Source organism: Neovison vison, chromosome 6 (assembly GCF_020171115.1).
Source record: "Neovison vison isolate M4711 chromosome 6, ASM_NN_V1, whole genome shotgun sequence".
Lineage (NCBI taxonomy): Eukaryota > Metazoa > Chordata > Mammalia > Carnivora > Mustelidae > Neogale > Neogale vison.
The window spans coordinates 18,339,771-18,360,801 of record NC_058096.1 but is presented as its reverse complement, the minus strand read 5'-3'; the positions used below and the strand labels follow the sequence as shown (position 1 = coordinate 18,360,801).

The 21,031-nt window shown below is 40.2% G+C and overlaps 2 protein-coding genes across 7 annotated transcripts in view; one reads left to right on the top strand and one right to left on the bottom strand.

The window, feature by feature from the left end:
- Positions 1-2,614: 2,614 nt before the first annotated feature.
- ATP5PF (ATP synthase peripheral stalk subunit F6) lies at positions 2,615-11,348 on the bottom strand. Of its 5 annotated transcripts, none has more exons than XM_044251082.1 (4): positions 11,268-11,348; positions 8,217-8,387; positions 3,344-3,468; positions 2,615-2,791 (listed from the first exon to the last, which is right to left on the bottom strand). In XM_044251082.1, exons 2-4 carry the CDS (start codon positions 8,378-8,380, stop codon positions 2,754-2,756), a joined length of 327 nt encoding a protein of 108 aa, XP_044107017.1. In that variant the 5' UTR covers positions 8,381-8,387; positions 11,268-11,348; the 3' UTR covers positions 2,615-2,753. The 5 variants fall into 5 exon arrangements, with proteins under 5 accessions (XP_044107017.1, XP_044107015.1, XP_044107016.1 ...); XM_044251080.1 differs by lacking the exon at positions 11,268-11,348 and adding an exon at positions 11,123-11,231; XM_044251081.1 differs by lacking the exon at positions 11,268-11,348 and adding an exon at positions 11,135-11,221.
- The window catches only part of GABPA (GA binding protein transcription factor subunit alpha), a 33,157-nt gene continuing 23,388 nt past the window's right edge, over positions 11,263-21,031 (top strand). Inside the window, exons 1-2 of one of the 2 annotated variants that reach the window (XM_044251079.1) lie at positions 11,263-11,349; positions 18,765-18,867. In XM_044251079.1, coding sequence (XP_044107014.1) covers positions 18,791-18,867 — 77 coding nt within the window. In that variant the 5' untranslated portion in view covers positions 11,263-11,349; positions 18,765-18,790. Of the gene's footprint in view, positions 11,350-11,443; positions 11,857-18,764; positions 18,868-21,031 lie in introns of those variants that run through there. The other variant, XM_044251078.1, reaches the window with a different exon arrangement.

Below are 21,031 nucleotides of genomic sequence, written 5' to 3'. Positions count from 1 at the left end.
CCCCCTCGGATGTTCATGAAGATAAATGGTGCTACCCTGAAATCATTACCCCAGTCCTCTCCCTCTTTTACCCTACCACACAAGCTCAAATGGACGGATTGAGGGTGGGGAGGAACTGAGAGAGACTGAATTGTCCAAACTGTGAGACAAAATGAATCTGTCCAAGTTGTGCATTCTATTAGCCAACTCATCCCCAAGTACGGGGAATTTTAAAGAGAATCTCTTAGAAAAACTAAAGGCAGTTGCCAAGAAGGAAATAGCTATTTGAGCAGGGAGAAAGAGTTGGAAAAAGACATTAAGATAGAAAGGGGAACGGTGAAGCACCTATTTCCCATGATTTCTTAGGGCAAAGATATATGAATTTCCCATGGTCATCTGGGCATCATTGAAAGTAGCAGGCCTTGGGCCTCTTGCCAGTGTCTTACTGAGACAAGACATCTGAAACAAGTTGGACTGGGATGGGAACAGAGAGGAGTTTGGAAGAGAAGGAGTAGTTGGAGTAGACCTCCCACTTAGGGTAATCTGTGCAATGGGAAGACCTCCTAGCACACAGAGGCCCCCCAAGAACTTAGACACACAGCACCTAACATTTATAGGCCTGCGACAGCAAGGGCAGCAAAGGAGAACTAGTAATCGCCAAAACCAAAAAATCCTACACTAAATGATGTAAATAAAAATCGCCTGAAACAGAAGCTCTCTTTGGTTATTATTATTGAATGTAACAGACATTATGACCCTTTCCAGCTCTCAACTTTCAACTCAATTTCCTCCTCTTATAAGGATACTGGCCAGACTGGATTCAGGCCCACCCTAAAGACCCAATTTTAACTTATTCCCTGTTAAAAGTCCTGTCCCCAAATACAACCACATTGTAAAGTTCTGGGGGTTAGGATTTCCACAAATGAATTTTAGGGAAACGCAGTTCAACCTGGAACACCAGGCATAGGAGAAAAAAACCATTTTCAATATGGAAACATAGAAGGTTGAGATCGTTTTTAACAAACATCTAAGGTTAAGTTCAGGATAAAAAGTGCACTGGCAGACTGAAAAGGCAGAGAAAGGCTGGAATTGCACACTTGGGGCAGCCTCATCAGAAAGAGGAAGGGGCTCTGAAGAAGATGAGGGCTTTAACATCCCGCTGAAAAAAAGATCACTTCCCTGGTCAAAAGTTAGTAATAAATGCCCAGAGATGTAGGGCATGAGAGTAAGGTACTTAATACAGTGTTCTTATAATCAGTCATAAATACAATCCTTATTGTTTACAGAATGAATGAAGATTGGGATGTTCCAGCAAACTCCAAATAGTTGCAGGACAGATTTTTTTTAAGTGTTATGAGACAGTAGATGTGAAATTATAAAAGGTCCAATTCAACTAAACTGAGTGGGGGGAAGTAAGGGAATAAGGGGAAGGTTGTGCTGACAAGGGTCAGGCCCTTCTCTAGACCAGCAATTGCACTGTGGACCCCAAGGCAGCCAGCCTGCCACGGGTGGATGGAAGTTGCTTCAGGGGAGGTTAGAGAAAGGATCTGAGCAACTAGACTTCCCCATTTACTTTTAATTAATACTGTAACCAAACACTATTTCAATGTCTACAATTAGTTAAATAAAAGTAGTTCAAGGAAACAGTCACTGCTTACCATCATTTGAAGAAACTGGACTGTTTCTTCCTACTGCTTTACCCTTCCCAATTCTAAACTCTGCACATCTTACTCATATAATCACAGCTGTATTATTAGGAAATGGTTATAGAAGTCTTTTGGGAAAGGTATTTCTAAGTGGGTTTGATTTCAGCTAGAATGGCATACCACAGTAAAAATCTATTCCTCTTTTGAAGTGAGCTAAAATGCATTAAAAGCTGTTTTAGGACTTCATTAAAAAAAAAAAAATCTAACATGCATAACATGTTTATGCAAACATTTGTGCTACAAGAGTTAAGGTTTATTAACATCCATACTTACTGACAGAAGTCAGTTTGTCAGATGTGAAAAGACATAGCAGTTTCCTTCTTAAGAAAAATAATCTCCTTAAGAGCTATCTTCAGTAACCAAAATTTTGATGTGCCTGCTATGACACCTATCTGGTACATTACTTGCTGGCTCTTCCATCACCTGGGTAAAATCACACCATATGGCTTCATCTTTCAAAGGAGGTTCCTTTGTAGAACACCTCCCCCGTCTCAACTTTCCTTCCTCTGTCTGGAAAGCACAGTAGTAGCCTCTGATCATAAACTGCGAGGGAAGAGGAGGGACCTGGGCTATTAGGATAAAAGCAGTTAACATTTGATGAGATAGTAGTTAAAACACAAAGGATGTTCCTGTGTACATTCAAACTTAACTCGAGTTTCCTGGAAAAGCTATGATAAAGATTTGTAAGCCATTTCTTTATATTCTGGGAGCGGATAGAACATCCTTCTGCAGCAAACATTCCTTAGCTCAGGGTGTCTCCTCTCAGGCAGGAAGTTTCTGGGACTAAAAAGGTAGCCCTGCACACTGAGAAGAGTCTGGTGGGTTATGGACAAGTCCTAGCCAGTTTATCCAAAGTCTCCATCTGATTCATGATAACCAATGGGAGGATTTAACAATGATGCCGAGACACAGAACTCAATATACTCAACTGCACACCCAACATCACCAAATAATTTATTTGGAATCAGAATTAAAAGAACATTTGACAGTTGAGAAATGTATGTTTATTCTGATCCAGATGTACAACTAATCTAGAACAAATTATCGAATAAATTTTACATTATTTCTTCAAGACTGGGGTTTATCAATGACTTCAAATTTAGGATCTAAGGGAAAAAAAAGAAGGTTCAAGCTTAGCCATATTGCAATAAAATGCATTATCTAGAAATCTTTAATTCATCAATCTTCTGATTTTTTTTTTTTTAGCGAATACTGTTTTTTAAACACCTACATGGAAACATAACAGTTGCTAAAGGTTTATTTAGCACTTACTATAAACCAGGCTCCCTATTAACTGATTTCACATACATGATGTCATTTAATTACAACCACAAAGAAGACATAATTCTCCCTAAATATCAGGTGAGAACAGTCACCAGTTAACTATCCAAGGTCACACACCTCATAGATGATCTTGTTAAGACTCAAGATCAGGGAGTTTGACTTCAGATCCCCACCATTAACCTGTTATATGATCTCCTATACCAATGGCAAACATTTATACTAGAGCTTCTCATGCAAATATCACTGTCCCAATAAACTTATGTGTGATTGTCATTTAATCATCTGAACAATCCAAGTAAGTATAAAGTAGAAATATGCTCAACTTAAAATAATCTCTCACAAGACTGAATTCATGTTCAAAGAAAGACACTTACCTTCAAATTTGAAGTCCGGGAATGTATTCATGTCTGCTTTACCATACATCTGCTTAAGCTTAAAAAGTTCCCTCTCTAGGTCTTGCTGGTATTCTGGGCCAGTGTCAACCGGTCCTCCAGATGCCCTGTGGTATAAATGAGCAGGTAAAAACTCATGCACTAGTTTACAAAAACAAAATTACTTTTTTTTTTTTTTTAAAGATTTTTATTTATTTATTTGATAGAGAGAAACCACAAGTAGATGGAGAGGCAGACAGAGAGAGAGAGAGAGAGAGAGAGAGAGGGAAGCAGGCTCCCCACTGAGCAGAGAGCCCGATGCGGGACTCGATCCCAGGACCCCGACATCATGACCCGAGCTGAAGGCAGCGGCTTTACCCACTGAGCCACCCAGGCGCCCCAAAATTACTTTTCACCATCAAGTTTCAATATATCTTTTTAAAAGTATTCACATGAGAAAAATACTCTTTCTGAAAAAAAAGTGTATCCATTTGAATTTCAACTCAAACTTTTTTTTTTTATAATGTTTCACATAAATGAGGCAACTTCAAACTTCTAACATGTAAGGTCTGGAGTATCAAGGATGTTTATTAAGTCAGAATCTCTTGAGGTCTAAGCTGCAGGAAGATATGATGGCTAAATCCATGGGCTCTTGGAGTCAATGACTGCTTCTGCTTGAATGTCAGCTCTACAATGTATTAAAACTGCAAAAACATGAGCAAGGCATGAAGCACTCTAAATTTTAGTTTCCACATCTAAAACTAAAGGTCCTACCTAATGGTGGTGTTATGAGAATTATAGAGATAATACACATGTACCACTTAACACAGTACCTAGCACACAGAGAGGTGATATAGTGGTCAAGAAGTGTTACCTATTTTTATAACCTTATTTAAATCAGCCACCACTGGGCACCTGGATGGCTCAGTGGGTTAAGCCTCTGCCTTCAGCTCAGGTCATGATCTCAGGGTCCTGGGATGGAGTCCCACACTGGGCTCTCTGCCTGGCAGAGAGCCTGCTTCCCCCACCCCTCCCGCCTGCCTCTCTGCCTACTTGTGATTTCTGTGTGTGTGTCAAATAAATAAATGAGATCTTAAAAAAAAAAAAAAAAAAATCAGCCACCACTAAATGGCTTCTAAAAGATCTTAGTAACTTTAAGTCTCTATACCATGGGCCTAACAAAGAAGCCGAAATTTCCTACCCTTAGAGACTTCACTATTTAGGAAAAAAAATAACATGTTTATGCAAACATTTGTGCTACAAGAGTTATTGATAAGCTTCAAAGACACAGTTTATCAAACAGCTACTCAAGTTGAGGACAGTGCATTTTTACTAATTAGGAAAAATTTCATTTTAAAAAGGTGGCATTTGTGACAAACCATGCATTTGAGACAGATTTTAATTTCATACATTCTAAGACCGAAAAAGCAAAGATATGGAGGTAATAAAGAAATAGCTGTATATGGAGAATATAAGTCATCTAGATGAAAATGCCAGCAGGACCCAGGTCACGAGAGGCCTGGAATGTTAAGTCTGGGACTTTGTATTTTATTTACTAGGCAATAAAATTATATGAGTTGTGCTTTGGGAAGATAAATATAGCATCATGGACCAGCAGTGGGGCTAATCAGATCTAATAATTCTTCACATTAATTCTGTGTTTGTCATGTTACTGCCACCTACCAATGAACAATAAACAAAACTTTACAAGTGAAATTATTAAGGGTAATAATATTTTCACATGACTGTGATAAAAGTATAGGGCCTTACCTATGTTACAGAATTTCCACAAAAACATAGAGACAGCTCTAATTTAAGAACTTGTTAATGATGTTGTTTGTCATGGACCCCATTTTCTTCTAGATCAGCAGATGCAACAGAACTTTCTATAATGACAGAAATGCTCTGTATCTATGCTGTCTCATAAGATAGCTACTAACAAAATCTGCCTAGTGAGCACTAGAAATGTGACTAAAGTGACTGAGGAATTGAATTTTTATTTATACTTAATTAGATTTCAATAGTCACATGTGAATAGTGGCTAATGAAATAGATAGTAGAGGTCTAGATAGAGCCTTCAATCAGATACTTTTAATGATTGTCTTCCAGCTCTGGGAGCTGTAAGTTTAGAAACTGCCTTAAGGGGAAAAAAAAGAAAATGAAAAAGAAACTGTTTTAAGAGAATCCAGCCAGTCTCATCAATATACTGGTTACTGACAGATGATGGCTATTTTAACTTTAATATGTACTCTTATAATAAGGAAGACCGGTATCACCCAGATATCACCTACCTCCTCCACGGAGCATGTCTCCTACACCACCTTATTACAGCCCCGGAACCTAGCATAGTGACCAGGACAAAGTAGACACTCAAAGGATACTTGTTTATTTCACTTAAAATATACTAGACTAATGTACTGAGTCACTAAATTTTTGTAACATCTTATGAAACAGTACTGTTATCATCATCCCCATTTTACATATGAATAAAATATACAGATTAAATAAACGTGCCAAAGATCACAGAGCTAGGAAGTGTCAGAGCTGCATTCCAGGCAAGACTCTTTGAGCTGAACATTTCTCCATACCATATGCACAAATGAATGAATTATAGGCTCCTTAGATTAAGAGTACACCTCAGAGGTACCTGGCCGACTAAGTGGCTAGAGCATGAAATTCTTTTTTTTTTTTAAAGATTTTTATTTATTTATTTGACAGAGACAGATCACAAGTAGGCAGAGAGGCAGGCAGAGAGAGAGAGGAGGAAGCAGGCTCCCTGCTGAGCAGAGAGCCCGATGCGGGACTCGATCCCAGGACCCTGAGATCATGACCTGAGCCGAAGGCAGCGGCTTAACCCACTGAGCCACCCAGGCGTCCCTAGAGCATGAAATTCTTGAGGGCCCTGAGTTCGAGCCCCATGTTGGACATAAAGCTTACTTTGAAAGAAATAAAATAAAGAGAGCCCACCTCAAGACTGACTTATTGGACAGCTTCAGTACACACAGCACCTATACTAAGACATTACCTCCGGGCAGGAGACACATTCCCCATACTGAACAGTGTGATTTTAGACAAATTCTAAACTTTTCGCCTTGCTTTTCTCAAATATAAGATGGGGATAAGATCTCTAAGATTGTTGTCAGAATTTCACTTTAATCCCTTTGCTCTCTCTCTCCTTCATTCTGCTAAGGACAAAACCTTTTTGTTGGTTGCCCTGTCTCAAAATCTCAGAGTTCTTGAACTGATCCCTCTTCTGTCTCTCCACTAGGTAATAAAGACCAGTTCTCAGTCTCTCAATGTCTGGACAGTCACTTTTATATTTCCACTGCTATTTTTATATTTCCACTGCTATGAAAATAAAATTCTCATCAACTAATGCTTGAATTATTAAATTTTCCTACCATGCCGGTCTTCCTTTTCTATTCAATTGTTCTAATACTGTGATTGGAATTGCCATCCTGATAGAGTTCTATCCCCCATCCCACTCAAAAACCTTTAATTGCTCATAAATGCCTATCATATACTACCTTAATTGCCCATCTACAATCAAGGCCTCTCAAAATCCCCTCATTCTGATCCCATTCCTCTTCTTTCTGCTCCCTACACTCCTCATACACTCTACAGTCCTGGGAAATAGCATGATGCAATTTTCCAAATATACTTTGTGGTTTCAAGTTGTCATGCCTTAGCTCACCATTCTTTCCTCCTGAAAGATCCTCCTCCCACTCCCATTTATCTGTCCAACCTTCACACCAATTGTTCATAAGCTGGATGAGACCCTTAGTTATGGGTATTTACCATAACTTCCATGGGTTTGAGAACACTTTCAAGCTATAAGCAGAATCATGTGAGTAAATTCTTCACTTTTTTAAACTGAGATGATGATCCGTAGCTATCCGTATTCTCAAAAAGGAAAAAGGACCCCCAACAGAGCTTTCAAAGCTAAGATGAAACAATCACTCTTGCAACCTACCTTGCAGAATGCCTCTAGCTATAAAAGAGCATTCCTTCTTGTGAATTCCCCAAACACAGACTGTGTCACTACCTTAGATCTAATCCCTTTTACTTTATATATTAATTTACATATGCCTATAAGCTTTTTATACCTATCAAACTTCAAGAATATATGAAAATGCAATATGGCTTCTTTCTGTGCTCTGCCCCCCGCCCTGGCCCTTAATAGCTCAGTGCTTTGCACATGCTAGACAACTAAGTAAAACAGAACACTGAATTGATATATGTCATTTTTCCTAACACTTGGGGGTTGAATTTGATGGCTAAGGTCATCTTTCATCTCCAAAACTGTGTGATATAATTGTGTTTATCCTGGACTTGCTTTAAGCCATTTCAGGGTCTTTTGTCCTTTGACCTTCCCAGAGATACAGTACTATGGAAACAGCATTAAAGAGAAAAATGCTGTGTTCATACATTCCCCCCAAATCATGATGTCACAGAAAGACCACTAAATCGAGAGTTAGAATATTTTGATAATGTTTTTCTTCCTATAAGTTTTTATGACTTTAGACTAATGAATGTCTAAGGGGCTTAGTTTTCTGAAATATGGTTCCTAAATGTTTTCCAAGATCTCATGCACTTCTAAGCATTGACTCCAGTGTATAATAAATGACTTTATAATAATGATATGGTTAAAATGTCAATAGATCATATGGGACCCATATAAAGAAAATAAAATTTAGAACTTAAAAACTGAGATTTTTATCTTCTTTTAGAGCACCTAGTGAACTTCTTTGTCACAGATCAGCTCAGGAAAGATCTTAGACATTTTCAAATACCAAGTAATTTTCCCCCCCCATCTCAAAACTTACACACTTTGAATATTTATATTTACATCATGGATGATTATCTACCCACTTACTGTCGTTTAGTTCTGTATTCTCTAATCTTGTCCACGAAGAGTTTCTGTACAGGATCAAGTTCCTTATTAAATGCCACTGCTGTAACACCAATGTTCCTCCTCAAATGAACTGAGACCGCAGACCGAATGAGAGAGGACAACCCGAAGAGCCTTTGAAGAATCATGGTGATTCTGTTATTGAAAACAAGCACCGGAATGTTAATATAGTTTAAAATACGTATACTTTATATATATTTGTGTGTGTGTGTGTGTGTGTGTATATATATATAATAAAAACACCTCTAAATATATCATATAGTGGGAATCTAAGTCCATTAACTGCTACAGAACTCAATCATAAATCATACCAGAACTTACGGAATGCTAAGTTGCTCAAATCACAGCCTGTGGACCAGCAGTGGTATAAGAATTATTACGGAAACTTACAGAGCAATTTGACATAGTAATATATATTTGCTGAATAATAAATCGATTGGTATTCTATGTGTCTTTGCCCTACTGTCTTTCACCTCATTTTTTCAGTAACTCATTTTTACTTTATTCTTCCAAAGTAGCTGCAAGGGTTGGGGGAAAAAATGATCCTCTACCACTAAGAGTTTAAGAAGCATTAAGAAGACTGTACAGTAACACAGTCGTTCTTGAGTAGGGGTGGCAGTATCCCGCAAGAGATATTTGAGTTTTGCTTGTCCTGACTTGGGTGTTGCTGGCCCCTAGTGGGTAAAGGAGAGAACAAACTGAGGGTTGATGGAGGTTGTTGGGTGGGGGAAAGGCTCGATGGGTGATGGGTAATATGGAGGGCACTTGTTATAATGAGTACTAGGTTGTATGAAAGTGATAAATCACTGAAACCACTATTGAACTGTATGTTAACCAGAATTTAAATAAAAATTTGGGGGGGACAAAAAGAACACCAAAAGAACTCCCATAGTAAAATATCCTTCACCTACCAGGATGAAAGCAAAGTATCTGAAGAAATTATAGAATTCACCATATTATCACTTACACCTCATCAAAGAAAAATACTTAAGACTCCAAGCAAACAACAAATAACCTTAAAGTGCTACTTATTATCATCTCCATTTTACACACACAGAAACTAAGGCTTAGAGATGAAGTATGTGGCACAAGGTTACACAGTAGAGTCTGACTGGACACAGACCTATTTTATAAAAATTGTGCTTCAAGGTACATTTTCCCCTCTGGAAACTTAAGGACATACTAACAGTTATCAGTAAGGTCACTTCAGCCCAAAATACTTTGTGGAGTACTTCCATATATATTCTCTCCTTGTACCGTTGGGCGATACTGTTAAGAACCAGAGGAAAGTGGTCTGATCTCCTTTACAGATAATAAAACTACGTCTAAGAAAAATGATTACATTGCCCATTTTCCCAGTTAATTTGCTCTGACTCTTGCAAAAATTGTGTCATTCCTACTAGGTAAAATCCATTTTCATTGTCCACATCTACTGTTTTTTTTTTTTTTTTTTTTTTTTTTAAAGTAAGTTCTAGGGCTCCTGGGTGGCTCAGTTGGTTGGACGACTGCCTTTGGCTCAGGTCATGATCCTGGAGTCCCGGGATCGAGTCCCACATCGGGCTCCCAGCTCCATGGGGAGTCTGCTTCTCTCTCTGACCTTCTCCTCGCTCATGTTCTCTCTCACTGTCTCTCTCTCAAATAAATAAATAAAATCTTTAAAAACAAACAAAAAAAAGTAAGTTCTATACCCAACGTGTGGCCTGAACTCCACACCAGGAGATGAAGAGTTGCTCCACCGACTGAACTAGCCGGGCACCCCTCTATCACCATCTAAGTAATAATGGTTCCCAAATCACAACTCTGATCTTGGCCTTTGTCCTGAACCGCAAATCCATACATCCAACAGGTCTCTTCCCTTCATAAATCCTCAAATTCAACTGGTCTAAAAAATTAATAAATAATCTCACTATCAAAACTTGTTCCTTTTTTATTCCCCCCCCCCTTTTTTTTTCGCTGACTAACGTAGGACTGACTGTCCACCATCAGTCCCCTGTCACGCAGAAAACACGTTATTACACAACTAGGTGTAAAATACAAACTGGGGTAAGTTCTCTATTCAAGCACTACGGGATGCCACGAGAACCGGTGACACGGATTTGACACAGAAAGACTGGAGAAGGCAACAGCAAAAAAGGGTACACATGCGCAGAGAACCTGTGGTGAAAGCGCACGGTTCTCCAGTTGACAGACTGACCCGCCAGCCCCAGGTTAGTCCCCTCACCGCCTCTTCCGTGCAGATTCCTAAGGTCAATCCACAACCCGCCGAACCCGACCCGTTCTCTTCCTCCTTGCTGGAAACCCGGTTTTGTCCCGCCTGCGAACTTCGGCCTCACCCCTAGTTCAAGCACCCCCCTGATCCCCAGTCGGCATCCTGTTTCTTGGCGTTGAGGTGCAGGATTGTGCTGGAAAGCGAGAGCGGAAAACAAAGCTGCACTATCAGTATTTTCAGGCAGGTGCAAACTTTTAAAGATGACTACCACCCATTTCCCTCTTACGGTGCACATTCCGCTTTACATAGTGGGGCGAAATTTCCCGCACTCCCCAGCAGGGCAGGCCTGGCTGCAGACCGGCCCTGAGGGAATGACCTTGGGCTGCCCCGTCTGGGCCGGGTGCCCAGGAATCCCTGGCCTCCCTGCCTCCCGTACCACCCAGGGTTGCCTCAGAGCAACTATTACCAGGCCCGAAGACCGAGTCTACCCCCAACTTCAAGGCCTAAAAGCGGCGAGATCAAAAGTGACCCGGGGCCGGGCGGTGAAGGTGCCCGGGACAAAGGGCTGCTTTATACTCCTGAAGAACAGAAGTAACAGGCAGTCCAGGCCTCGTAAGAAACCCGGAATCTGAGTCCCCAGAGGCCAAACTAGCCTAGCTACCTTCCGAGTCACCTTGCACTCAGTCCGGAGCTGCCAGAGCCTCCGCGGCCGCCACCGTTCTACTTCCGGCCCTGGCTCCGCCCCCACCCGCCTACCCGCCATCGCAATGCATTATGGGCCGCCGTTTTAGTCGGTCGACACTCACCGGACAGGAAACGTCTCGGAGACGGTCTGCGACCGGACGGCTGTAGGTGAGACAGAAGCCAAACAGGAGGAGGAAGTGGAGGGTAAGTGCTTCCGGGTCTCTTGGCGAGACCTCCGCCATCTTTCCTTCTCCCAACTTGACCTGCTGTCTTTTTACCTCCTGGAAGCTTGCTTGTTTACGCATGCGCACTTTGGTCTTTTACCTAGTTCAGTTCTCCCGGACTCAAGTCAGCGTCCTGTTCCCTGGGGTTGTTGAGGTGTATGATTAAGCCCGGAAAGTGAGAGTGTAAAACAAAGCTGGATTGGGGCGTTGGGTTCCAGTGTGCCTCGCGAGCCTCCGTTGCCTCGGGCGTTCGTTTCGCGCAACCTGCTGGGAGTTGTAGTCCCGGACCCGGGGGTGCCTGGGAAGAGGGGGGGGGGTTGGAGTTTCTCAGCGCCGATTCCGCGGGAAAGGCCCAGGGGCCTCACACTTCGAGTCGCGGGAGCTGCGGGTCTTACTGGGAGAGACGCTGCACGTGGAGCCCGCGCCCCTGCTGTTCTCAGCCGGCTCTGGAGCGCGGGTGGGGGCGACGGGGCCGATTCCGGAGCGGGTGAGTGCGGCCGCGGGGGAGGAAGGGAGCGCGGGCCCGCGCGGGCCGGCCTCGTTCCGGGGCCTTCTCACCCACAGCGGCCCCCCCGCGGCCGCCTCTGTGTTTTGTTTCCGCTGGTCCCCGGCGCTGTGACTCCCATTTCCGTTCGTGGAGACTTGAGGGAGCCGGGTGGGGAGGGGCGGGTGAGGCAGTGCGGGGAGCGGAGGGGAGGGGCGCGCGGCGCGGGGCCCTGGGAAGCCGCGCGCCCCCGGGCCTCCCGTGTCACCTTTCGCTGCTCCCTTTCCTTGCTGTCCCCTCCCCGCCTGTGCGCCGTCCGCGGCGGTCGGGATGAGATTCTGACGCCCCCAGTATTTCAGAGGAAGGTGCAGAACCAGTCTCCTCGCCAACTCAGCGTTGCGCGCTCACTTCACTTCCAGCTGTCTTTTAGAACTGCCCCACAGTTGCATCAAAGCCATTTATTAATGTACGGGGTGCCCTTGGGGGTTTATTTTAGAAACGAGGAAGTAAGAGAAGGGGAAAATGATGGGTTCATGGAGCTTGCCAACATGTTTAGTATTTTGTGTCCTGGAAGATAAGCCGTTTGTGCGCGTTTGCAGTGTATTTAGGGATCCTAGTTTGACTAGATTAATAGCAGTGTTAATAACAGTGCCTCATATTGCCCTGCAAGATGATGAGTAATGATGTAGAAATAGTGTCCACTTCATAAATAGTTTTCCACTAACGAATTCCACTAGCAGGAATTCCAGGTCTGGCGCGTGGGAGGAGCAAAGATTCCCGGTTCCCGGGAGCCAAGAGCTGGGCAGTGATAACCTTCCTAGATACTCTGTTATCTTAAGCTCAGGAAGAAATTGGCCGGCTCTTTAGAAGCAACTTTAGGGGATTAACCTGTCTGTCTCAGGGTTTTGATCCAGGTTTTCCAAGGTTTTTCTTGTTTTGTTTTTTTTTTTTTTTTTTTGGTTGTTGTTGTTGCTGTTGTTTTGTTTTGTTTTAATTTTTTTTTATTTAATTTATTTGATAGAGAGGCAGGCGGGGGGGGGGAGCAGGCTCCCTGCTGAGCAGAGAGCCCGATGCGGGACTCGATCCCAGGATAGTGGGATCATGACCTGGGCTGAAGGCAGAGGCTTAACCCACTGAGCCACCCAGGTGCCCCTGTTTTGTTTTGTTTTAAAGATATATTCTGACATAAGCTGGACATAAGGCAGTTTTACCTGAATTGCATAAATGCATGTCATGAGGGATATATAGTGTTGAAGTATCAAAATAAGGAGCTAGATGTTAAGTTGAGGTGAGTTATGAGGCCATGGGGAGGCTGGATACTAAATTAAAACAGTTGAGTTAAATCTCTCTCCAACCTTTATTTATAAAACTTCAAATCTATATTCCTGGAAAACAAATTATACAGAGAAAACCTCCCCGGGGTGGGAGGGGAGGTGGTCACCAAGTGTTAACCTTTTTTCACACTTTCATTCTCATTCTCTACACACACAGATGTTTGTGCTTTATTTTTTCTTAAATTGTTGATTTTATTTTTTTAAAAAAATGTCTTTTAATTTCTTATGATATTTAAAAGTATCTGTTAGCTTGGGAAAATGTGCTGTCAATCCTGCAGGTACTCTCATACTAATATTTAAGAATTCTTTATTTTCCTTCATTGGACAAAGTTGTCCTAAGTTCTGTAAACTAGTAATGCATCCCAATGAGGAAGTACAATCCTTAAATTTATGGCTCCAAAAGAGAATGTTATAAACATAACTATTTTAAGAAAACTAGTCTTTCTAGGAATTTTTACTTAATTCATATGGTTTTTGTGAAGTGTTCTGAACCCCAGGTTAGATTTAATCTAAGAAAAACCAGGGCATCAAGGGGCAGCTCTTAGGTGAAGAGGTCCCACATAATGTTCTTGTCTCTGTTTTCGTAAGTATTGACATAGAATTCTGAAAAATTGGTTCCAGAAAAAAAGCTAAGACCCACTCAAGCACTGATACCAAAGATTTGGATAACTTCCTGAACCTCTTCCACTGCTTCTCCCCACTAGATTTAGAATGAGAAAGAGATCAATTCAGAGGTCACGAGTAGCGTGGTTTTTTTCCCCAAAAAGTGTGTAAGGCTCATGTTTTGCTTCATTTGGCACCTAGTGGGCAACTAATCTTTAGGGTTTTTGGAAGATCGCAGGATAAATTTCTTTTAAACACATCTCTGTTTTAGTGCTTGTATTAAGTCCAACTACAGTTATCCCTGCTGAGAAGTCTATGAGTCCATTTCTCAGCTTCTGGTTACTTTCTATTTTTCCGTAGTTCCCAGAAATTTCACTTGTTTTCTAATTTTTCTAAATTGGCTATGGGGGGCACCTGACTAGCTCAATAGGTAGAGAGTGTGACTCTTGACCTGAGGGTCATGAGTTCAAGCCCCAGGTTGGGCATGGAGCCTAATTAATTAAATAATAAATAAATAAGTAATAGAGGTAAGAGTGGATGATGAGTGTAAGCCCTGAAAATAAAACATAAGTGTTTTGGTTTTTTTTTCTTAAGATTTATTTGTTCATTTGAGAGAGAGAGAGAGAGAGATGGTGGAGGGGAGGGATCAGGCACAGGGAGGGAGAGAATACACAAATAGACTTTTTACTGAGCTAGAGCCTACTGTGGGGCTCCATCCCAGGACCCTGAGATCATGATCTGAGTGGAAACCAATAGTTGGCCACCCAACCAACTGAGCCATCCAGATTCCCCATAAGTAATCTTTTTAAGTGTTTTTCTGCTATAAACCTTACTCTGTTTCTCCCTTTTCCTATAGGGAACAATTTTTATGATGTTTGTGTATAAATTATTTTCTTGTTTCTACTTAATAAAGTTTTTCCTAGCATGTGCTCCTTTCTCAGAAACTATGGATACTGATACTGGCTTCAGCTTCCAGCTATCACCAACAAAGCTGTCCTAATCATCCTGTTATTAATCAATGTGAGAATGTCTGTAATGCTTATCTAAGGACAGTTTTGCTGGGTAATAAATACAGGCATACTTGAATTGAGCAAGTGCTGCTAGATTTTTTTTTTCCAAAATTGTACACTTGTCTGTACCCTGTCACTAGCGGCAGAGGATTTTTACAAACTCCCCTTACATCCTCACTTCCCTACTAACTCTTCTGTATTCAGATTTCTAATTTTTGCCATATACACACCAATACACACAGTATAGAGTTCTTTGTTTTAAATTGCGTTTTAGGGGATGATTTGAATTCGTGCATTTCTTCATATCCGTAGCTGTTTTGCTTTTCTTTCATGTGAATTTTCTTTTCCTATGCCTTACTTTTCTAATTTGTCCTGACTTTTTTAAGGTTGTTATCAACTTGTAGGAATTTGTTCTCTAATATTCGAATTATTAGTCCCTTGTCACTTTTGAATATTGGAAATACATTTTTTCACTCTGTGGCCTATTGAATCTTAATTTTTATGTAATGAAATCCACCAGTTTTTGTCCTTAGAGTTTATATATTTGGAATTTTATTCAAGAAATCCTTTTCTAGGGATGCCTGGGTGGCTCATTCGGGTAAACTGTTCGCTGCCTTCTGCTCGGGTCACAGTCCCAGGGTCCTGAGATCAAATCCCGCATCGGGCGCCTTGCTTGTCAGGGAGCCTGCTTCTCTCTCTGCCTCTGCCTGCTTGTGCATGCTCTCTCTCTCTCTCTGACAAATTAATTAATTAATTTAAAAAAAAGAAATCCTCTTCTATCCTTAAGCTGCAAAAAATCCCCACCGTTTTCTTCTATTAGCTTATAGTTTTATCTTTCATGCTAAAGCCTTAAAGGCATCTGGAGCCAATTTTATCTGACGTGTACTAGCACTTACAGCTTTTATTTTTTCATTACATATTAATGGAATTCTGACTAAGGGTAAGGTATATTCCAGGTACTTTGTATACATCTATAAACAAATATCCTTAAGTTGTCTTAAGTTATCCTTAAGTTGTCTTGACCCAGGTCCCTCCTGGGTCATCAGTTGTTTTGCTATGGTGCTCAGTGTGAATTCCACAATTTTATACATGGCATCAGTGAAGGGATAGGCTTTACTGGGGAAAGGGAAGATTCAATTAGTCCAGAGTCAACAAGAAAAGTCCTTAATCCTTTCATCATCCAAAACAAAAGTCTAGGGGCCTAGGCAGTCTGCTGGGTGTGCGCGCATGTTGTGTATCCACACAGAGAACCCCATTGCCTTACTGTTTTTTCTTTTTATACAGCAGCTGTGATAGCAGCCCATAATGTGGGTTAAAATCAGGCCAGTTTATACCAGACAGTTTAGATTTAAAGTGCCAGCTATTTAGAGACTAACCTCAGCTGCTGGAGATGGTGGCACCTAAGGAGAGTTTTAGCCCTTCTAACATGGGAAAGAAGATAGTTTGCCAGTACTACTGTATAACAAATTACTATACATTTAGTGGCTTAAATATACCATCAATTAATTATATACATTTCTGGAAATTAAGTCTGAAATGGGTCTTTCTGGGCCAAAATCAGATATTAACAGAACTGTGTTTCTTCTCAAGATTCTAGGAGAGAATCTGTTTCTTTTTTTCAGCTTCTAGAGGCTGCCTGTGTTCTTGGCTTGTGGCTCCTTCTGTCCATCTTCAAAGCCAGTCACAGCCAGTTGAGTCTTTCTAGCTTTGAATCACTCTGGATCTCTTCAGATTCCCTCTTCCATTTTTAAGGACTTTTGTGATTTTGGTGGGTCCAACTAGACAGTCCTGGATAATCTCTGTTTTAAGATCAGCTGATTAGTAACCCTGATTCCCCTCTGCCATGTAACTTCATATATTCACAAGTTTGGGGTTATTGTGCCTCCTAGAGACTTTGGTCCTTTGAGAAATTGAGACCTGGCAGAGCTTCTCTTATTTCAGGAAACTGGCAAAGTCCCTAATTCGACAAGCCAATTTAAGTTCCTAAAGTCACTCTTGGACAATTTGGGTCTTGTGCTTTGATGATGGTAGACCGGAGGAAGAAAGAAAGATAATGATTAAGTATTAGCAGCAGATAATAGTATTAAGTATTAAGCAGAAATTAATGATTAAGTATGTTAGAGGGACAGGTGCTGTGGACAAGAATAAAGGGGTAAAGAGGAGGCCGGTTACAGAATTAAATGGGGGTGGTCAGGGTATACCTCACTGGGAAAAGGAGATTTGAGCAGACATCAAAGAGGTGAGGGATCTAGCCAAGAGGACAGCTGAGGGAAATAGGTGCCAGGTAGGTGATCAGCAGGCGCAAAGCCTGCAGGGTAGGAAGGTGCAAGGACTAGCAAGGAGGCTGGTGTAGGAGTGGGAGTCAGAGCAGCAATGCGGTGGGGGTAGATCTTACAGGGCCTTAATGACCACTGTGAAGTCTTTAGATTTCACCATGACTGATATAAATCAAAGGAGCACTATGCTGTAGCTTCAGTTTTTAAAAAGGATCGATTGCACTGGCTGTTGTGTTGACTGAGAATGGACTGTAGTGGAGATGAGGGCATAGAAATAGGAAAACCTGTTAGTGGAGGCTGCGGCAGTATTCCGGGTTAGAGATGGTGATGGTTCTTGCACTAGTGTACGTTTGCAAAATAGAGCCTGTCTTTGAAGAAACCACGGTTCGGCCTCACCTAGAATGATGTGTAGTTCGGCTGTCGCACCTGAGGTGTGACATGGAACCACATGCAGCTGAGTCCCACTAGCCTCTGGACAGCTGTCACGTGAGGGTGCGCTCAGAATAAGGTGGTTCTGTTTCAGAGATTATAAAGCATTTAAATGCTTGTGCCTGGTGCTAGGTAAATAGTTTTATTATTATTATCAGGTATGAATATTGGAAGTCTTCATTTTGTCATATCTTGTAAGTGGGAGACTCCTTTGCAAATAATAGAATACCAAGTGTAAGTCAAAGAGTCAGAGGCACTTAGAAAACTCTTCTCTGGACTGAGACTATGTATGGAGTCCAAAGACAAATTCATTGACCAACAGTGAGAAAGAGCATCCTGGAACTCATCAGCATTAATACCTCAGAAAGGGCCACAAAGAAATACCAATATACATAGCTATTTTTTGCATTACTTAGCATTTTTTAAATTATGACTTTGTATCAGTGGTAGTTTAAAGCAGCAGGTAATTTTTACATGAGAGAATCAAAAACTGAAATTAATGGTTTAAAATATTTAAAACCACATCTAAAAAATCAAAAAAAATTCTGATGTGTAATCAGGGCAATAATAGGTATATCTGTAATGATTTGTTACTTTATTTTGCTGTTTTAGAATATTGTAATGTCCTTTGTAAGATGTAATTTGTAACACAAATACTAGCCCTGATTAACTGTATGTCACTCTATCATTACAATGCTTTGCGGTAAATTTTGCTCCTAAAGTACAGCTTCTAGCTGAACAACTATAATTCATCACATGTTAATATTTAATTTGAATCCATTATTAAGATTGTAATGCTGTGGGGGCGCCTGGGTGGCTCGGTGGTTTAAGCCTCTGATCTCGGGGTCCTGGGATCGAGCCCCACCTCCGGCTCTCTGCTCAGCAGGGAGCCTGCTTCCCCGCCTCTCTGCCTACTTGTGATCTCTCTCTGTCTATCAAATAAATGAATAAAAATCTTAAAAAAAAAAAAGATTGTAATGCTGTAATAGAATTGACATACCTTTTGCTTGATTTTGAAGTAACTTGAATTAATATATTGACTCAGAGTTTGGGCAAAAATGTCCCAGTAAATACAATGAAATGATGAAAAAGTCATGTTAGGTTAATAAAAATAGTGTTTGTGGATTTTCTTTCATATATGAAGATTACTTTCTCTTTTGCTTACCCTCTCCTTTTTTTAAAATTGGATTTCTGCTTTTTGGATAGCATTTCTGTTTATGCAGATAATTTCAAAATGTCCTAAGTTTTAACTCTTGCAGGACTGAGCTTTTGAAATACTCCAACCATGACTAAAAGAGAAGCAGAGGAGCTGATAGAAATTGAGATTGATGGGACAGAGAAACCAGAGTGCACAGAAGAAAGGTTGGTTTTTTCTGCATTTATTACTTTTATAATTATCAGCATAGCTACTTAAAATTAAGAATTAAGCCATAGTTTTGGGGAGGTTTTTTTTTTTTTAAACTGACCTCAGCATTTTGCGGGATAATGTATTGGGTTTTTTTACCTTTGACTTAATTGCTTTGTATCTGGGAGGGAAAGACAGTTTTAAACTAAAGGTAGTAATATAGCTAATAATGATGAAGCCGTTGATTGCAATAGTTCTGCCCCTAGGGCACTGTTTGATTCTTTTCCTTTCCTCCATGCTGGTTACTTTTATTTCAGAAAGAGTTTAATGCATAACCTGAAATAATTTAACAAGTATCTGTAAGTAACTGGTATAAATTGGTAACTCTGAGGAATATGTGAATAAGTGAGACAGTAACCTGCTTTTATAGAGGCCACATTGTGTTTGAGGAGGCATACAGGTATAAGGGTAGGTATGTGTACAGTACCAAGTATGTAGTGCAGTGAAAGGTGTTAGTTTTGGGGATAGTAATGGAAGATTACACCATTAAAGAGGGAGAGCAGTGGTAATGAGTTCAGAATCCAGGGACTCAGTCTGGGTAAAAATAGAGATTTGAGAATCAAGAAGTTTGAGGAAGATGATGGCTGATGGTCCCTGTGTTTCTCTATAAAGCAGAAGATGAGATAATATGTTGAAAGTAAAAGGAACTAAAGAGTCCTAGATAATAGAGGACTTCTGTGGAATAAATGAAGGTTTAGAATAACTCTGTGTTGAATGTACAAAATCACCAAGGTTGACAGGGATGCTGAGTGTTGAGAGTCGAGCTGAGATTTAAAACCTTAAATTTTTAATAGAGCTTTTCAATGTGTTTGAGTGTGCTAAATCTCCTCTCAGTCATCAGATATATATATGTATGTGTGCGTGTGTGTTTATACATACATAGGTGGATATATTTATTTTTGTGTATACACACAAATGGCACACATATCTTAAAGTGTTTACTGTTTGGCCCTTTACAGAAAATCTTTGCAGGTGTCTTATGTAAGAAATTCATAATTACTGTGTTAACCTGGGGAGTAGCCATTAAAGGAGCCATTAAGGAGCTATGAAGCTGTAGTACACAGTAGTTGTGCAGGAATTTAGGTCCAGTGATGTGAGATCATCCAGTTTTTCAGGAGAAATTCAGATTTTTGCATGAAGTTTCCCAAGGTTTAAATGGTGGCAACAAAATACTTAAACATTTTTTAAATGTTGAGCTCAAATAAAATAGATTCTAAATCTTTTTTTTCCCTCTAAATCTATCTTAAAGTGGCATTTCTTCTAAAGAATGGTTGTTAAAAAGAAAATTATAGCCTATTGTGCTATCACTAAAGAATTTGGTAAAAATACTCAGCCAAAAGACCCAATTAATTTACCTTAACAAAAATAATAGTAATAATAGTTTACTGTCATTTAAAAATAATTTTCGTTTTTAATCATGAGTGGTCTACTATAAACTTTTGAAGTATTAGAAAAATTTAGGCTGTGTACATTTATTGAATATGATACATATATCGCATTACACTTGGAATTTATGTGAAAATGGAACTTGACAAACTTTTTTTTTCTTTTAATTTTTATTTTTAAATTATTTTTATTAACGTATAATATATTATTTGCCCCAGGGTTACAGGTCTGTGAATCATCAGGCTTACACATTTCACAGCACTAAACCATAGCACACGTACAAATTTTTAAATACATGGTGCTGTCTTTGACAACTACAGTGAGAATTAAATCATATTAAAAGTAAACATGCTGTGAAACTTCATTGACTTCCAGCTCACCAATCTGGTAGATATTATTTGATGTCTGTTTTCTCTTTGAGTCTATATAAGGATTTTGAAAAAAGTATGTAAAATTATTTGCCAAAGAGTTTACCCCACAAGGCACTTAAGATTTCGTAGAATTCAAAGTATGAAATAACAATATAGAAGAGCTTCAGAGTTTTAAAGCAGGAATATATATTTTTTTTTAATGTAGAATTGCACTGATTATAACCGGTAGTTCTCAGATTAAATTAAATAGAAAGTATTTTATATAATTTATATCTTCATACCTTATTATGTACATTTATGTTGGGAAAGGAAATTGAGTAATAGAAATGGCATACAAAATTTGACAGGACTCTTTATTTTCCAT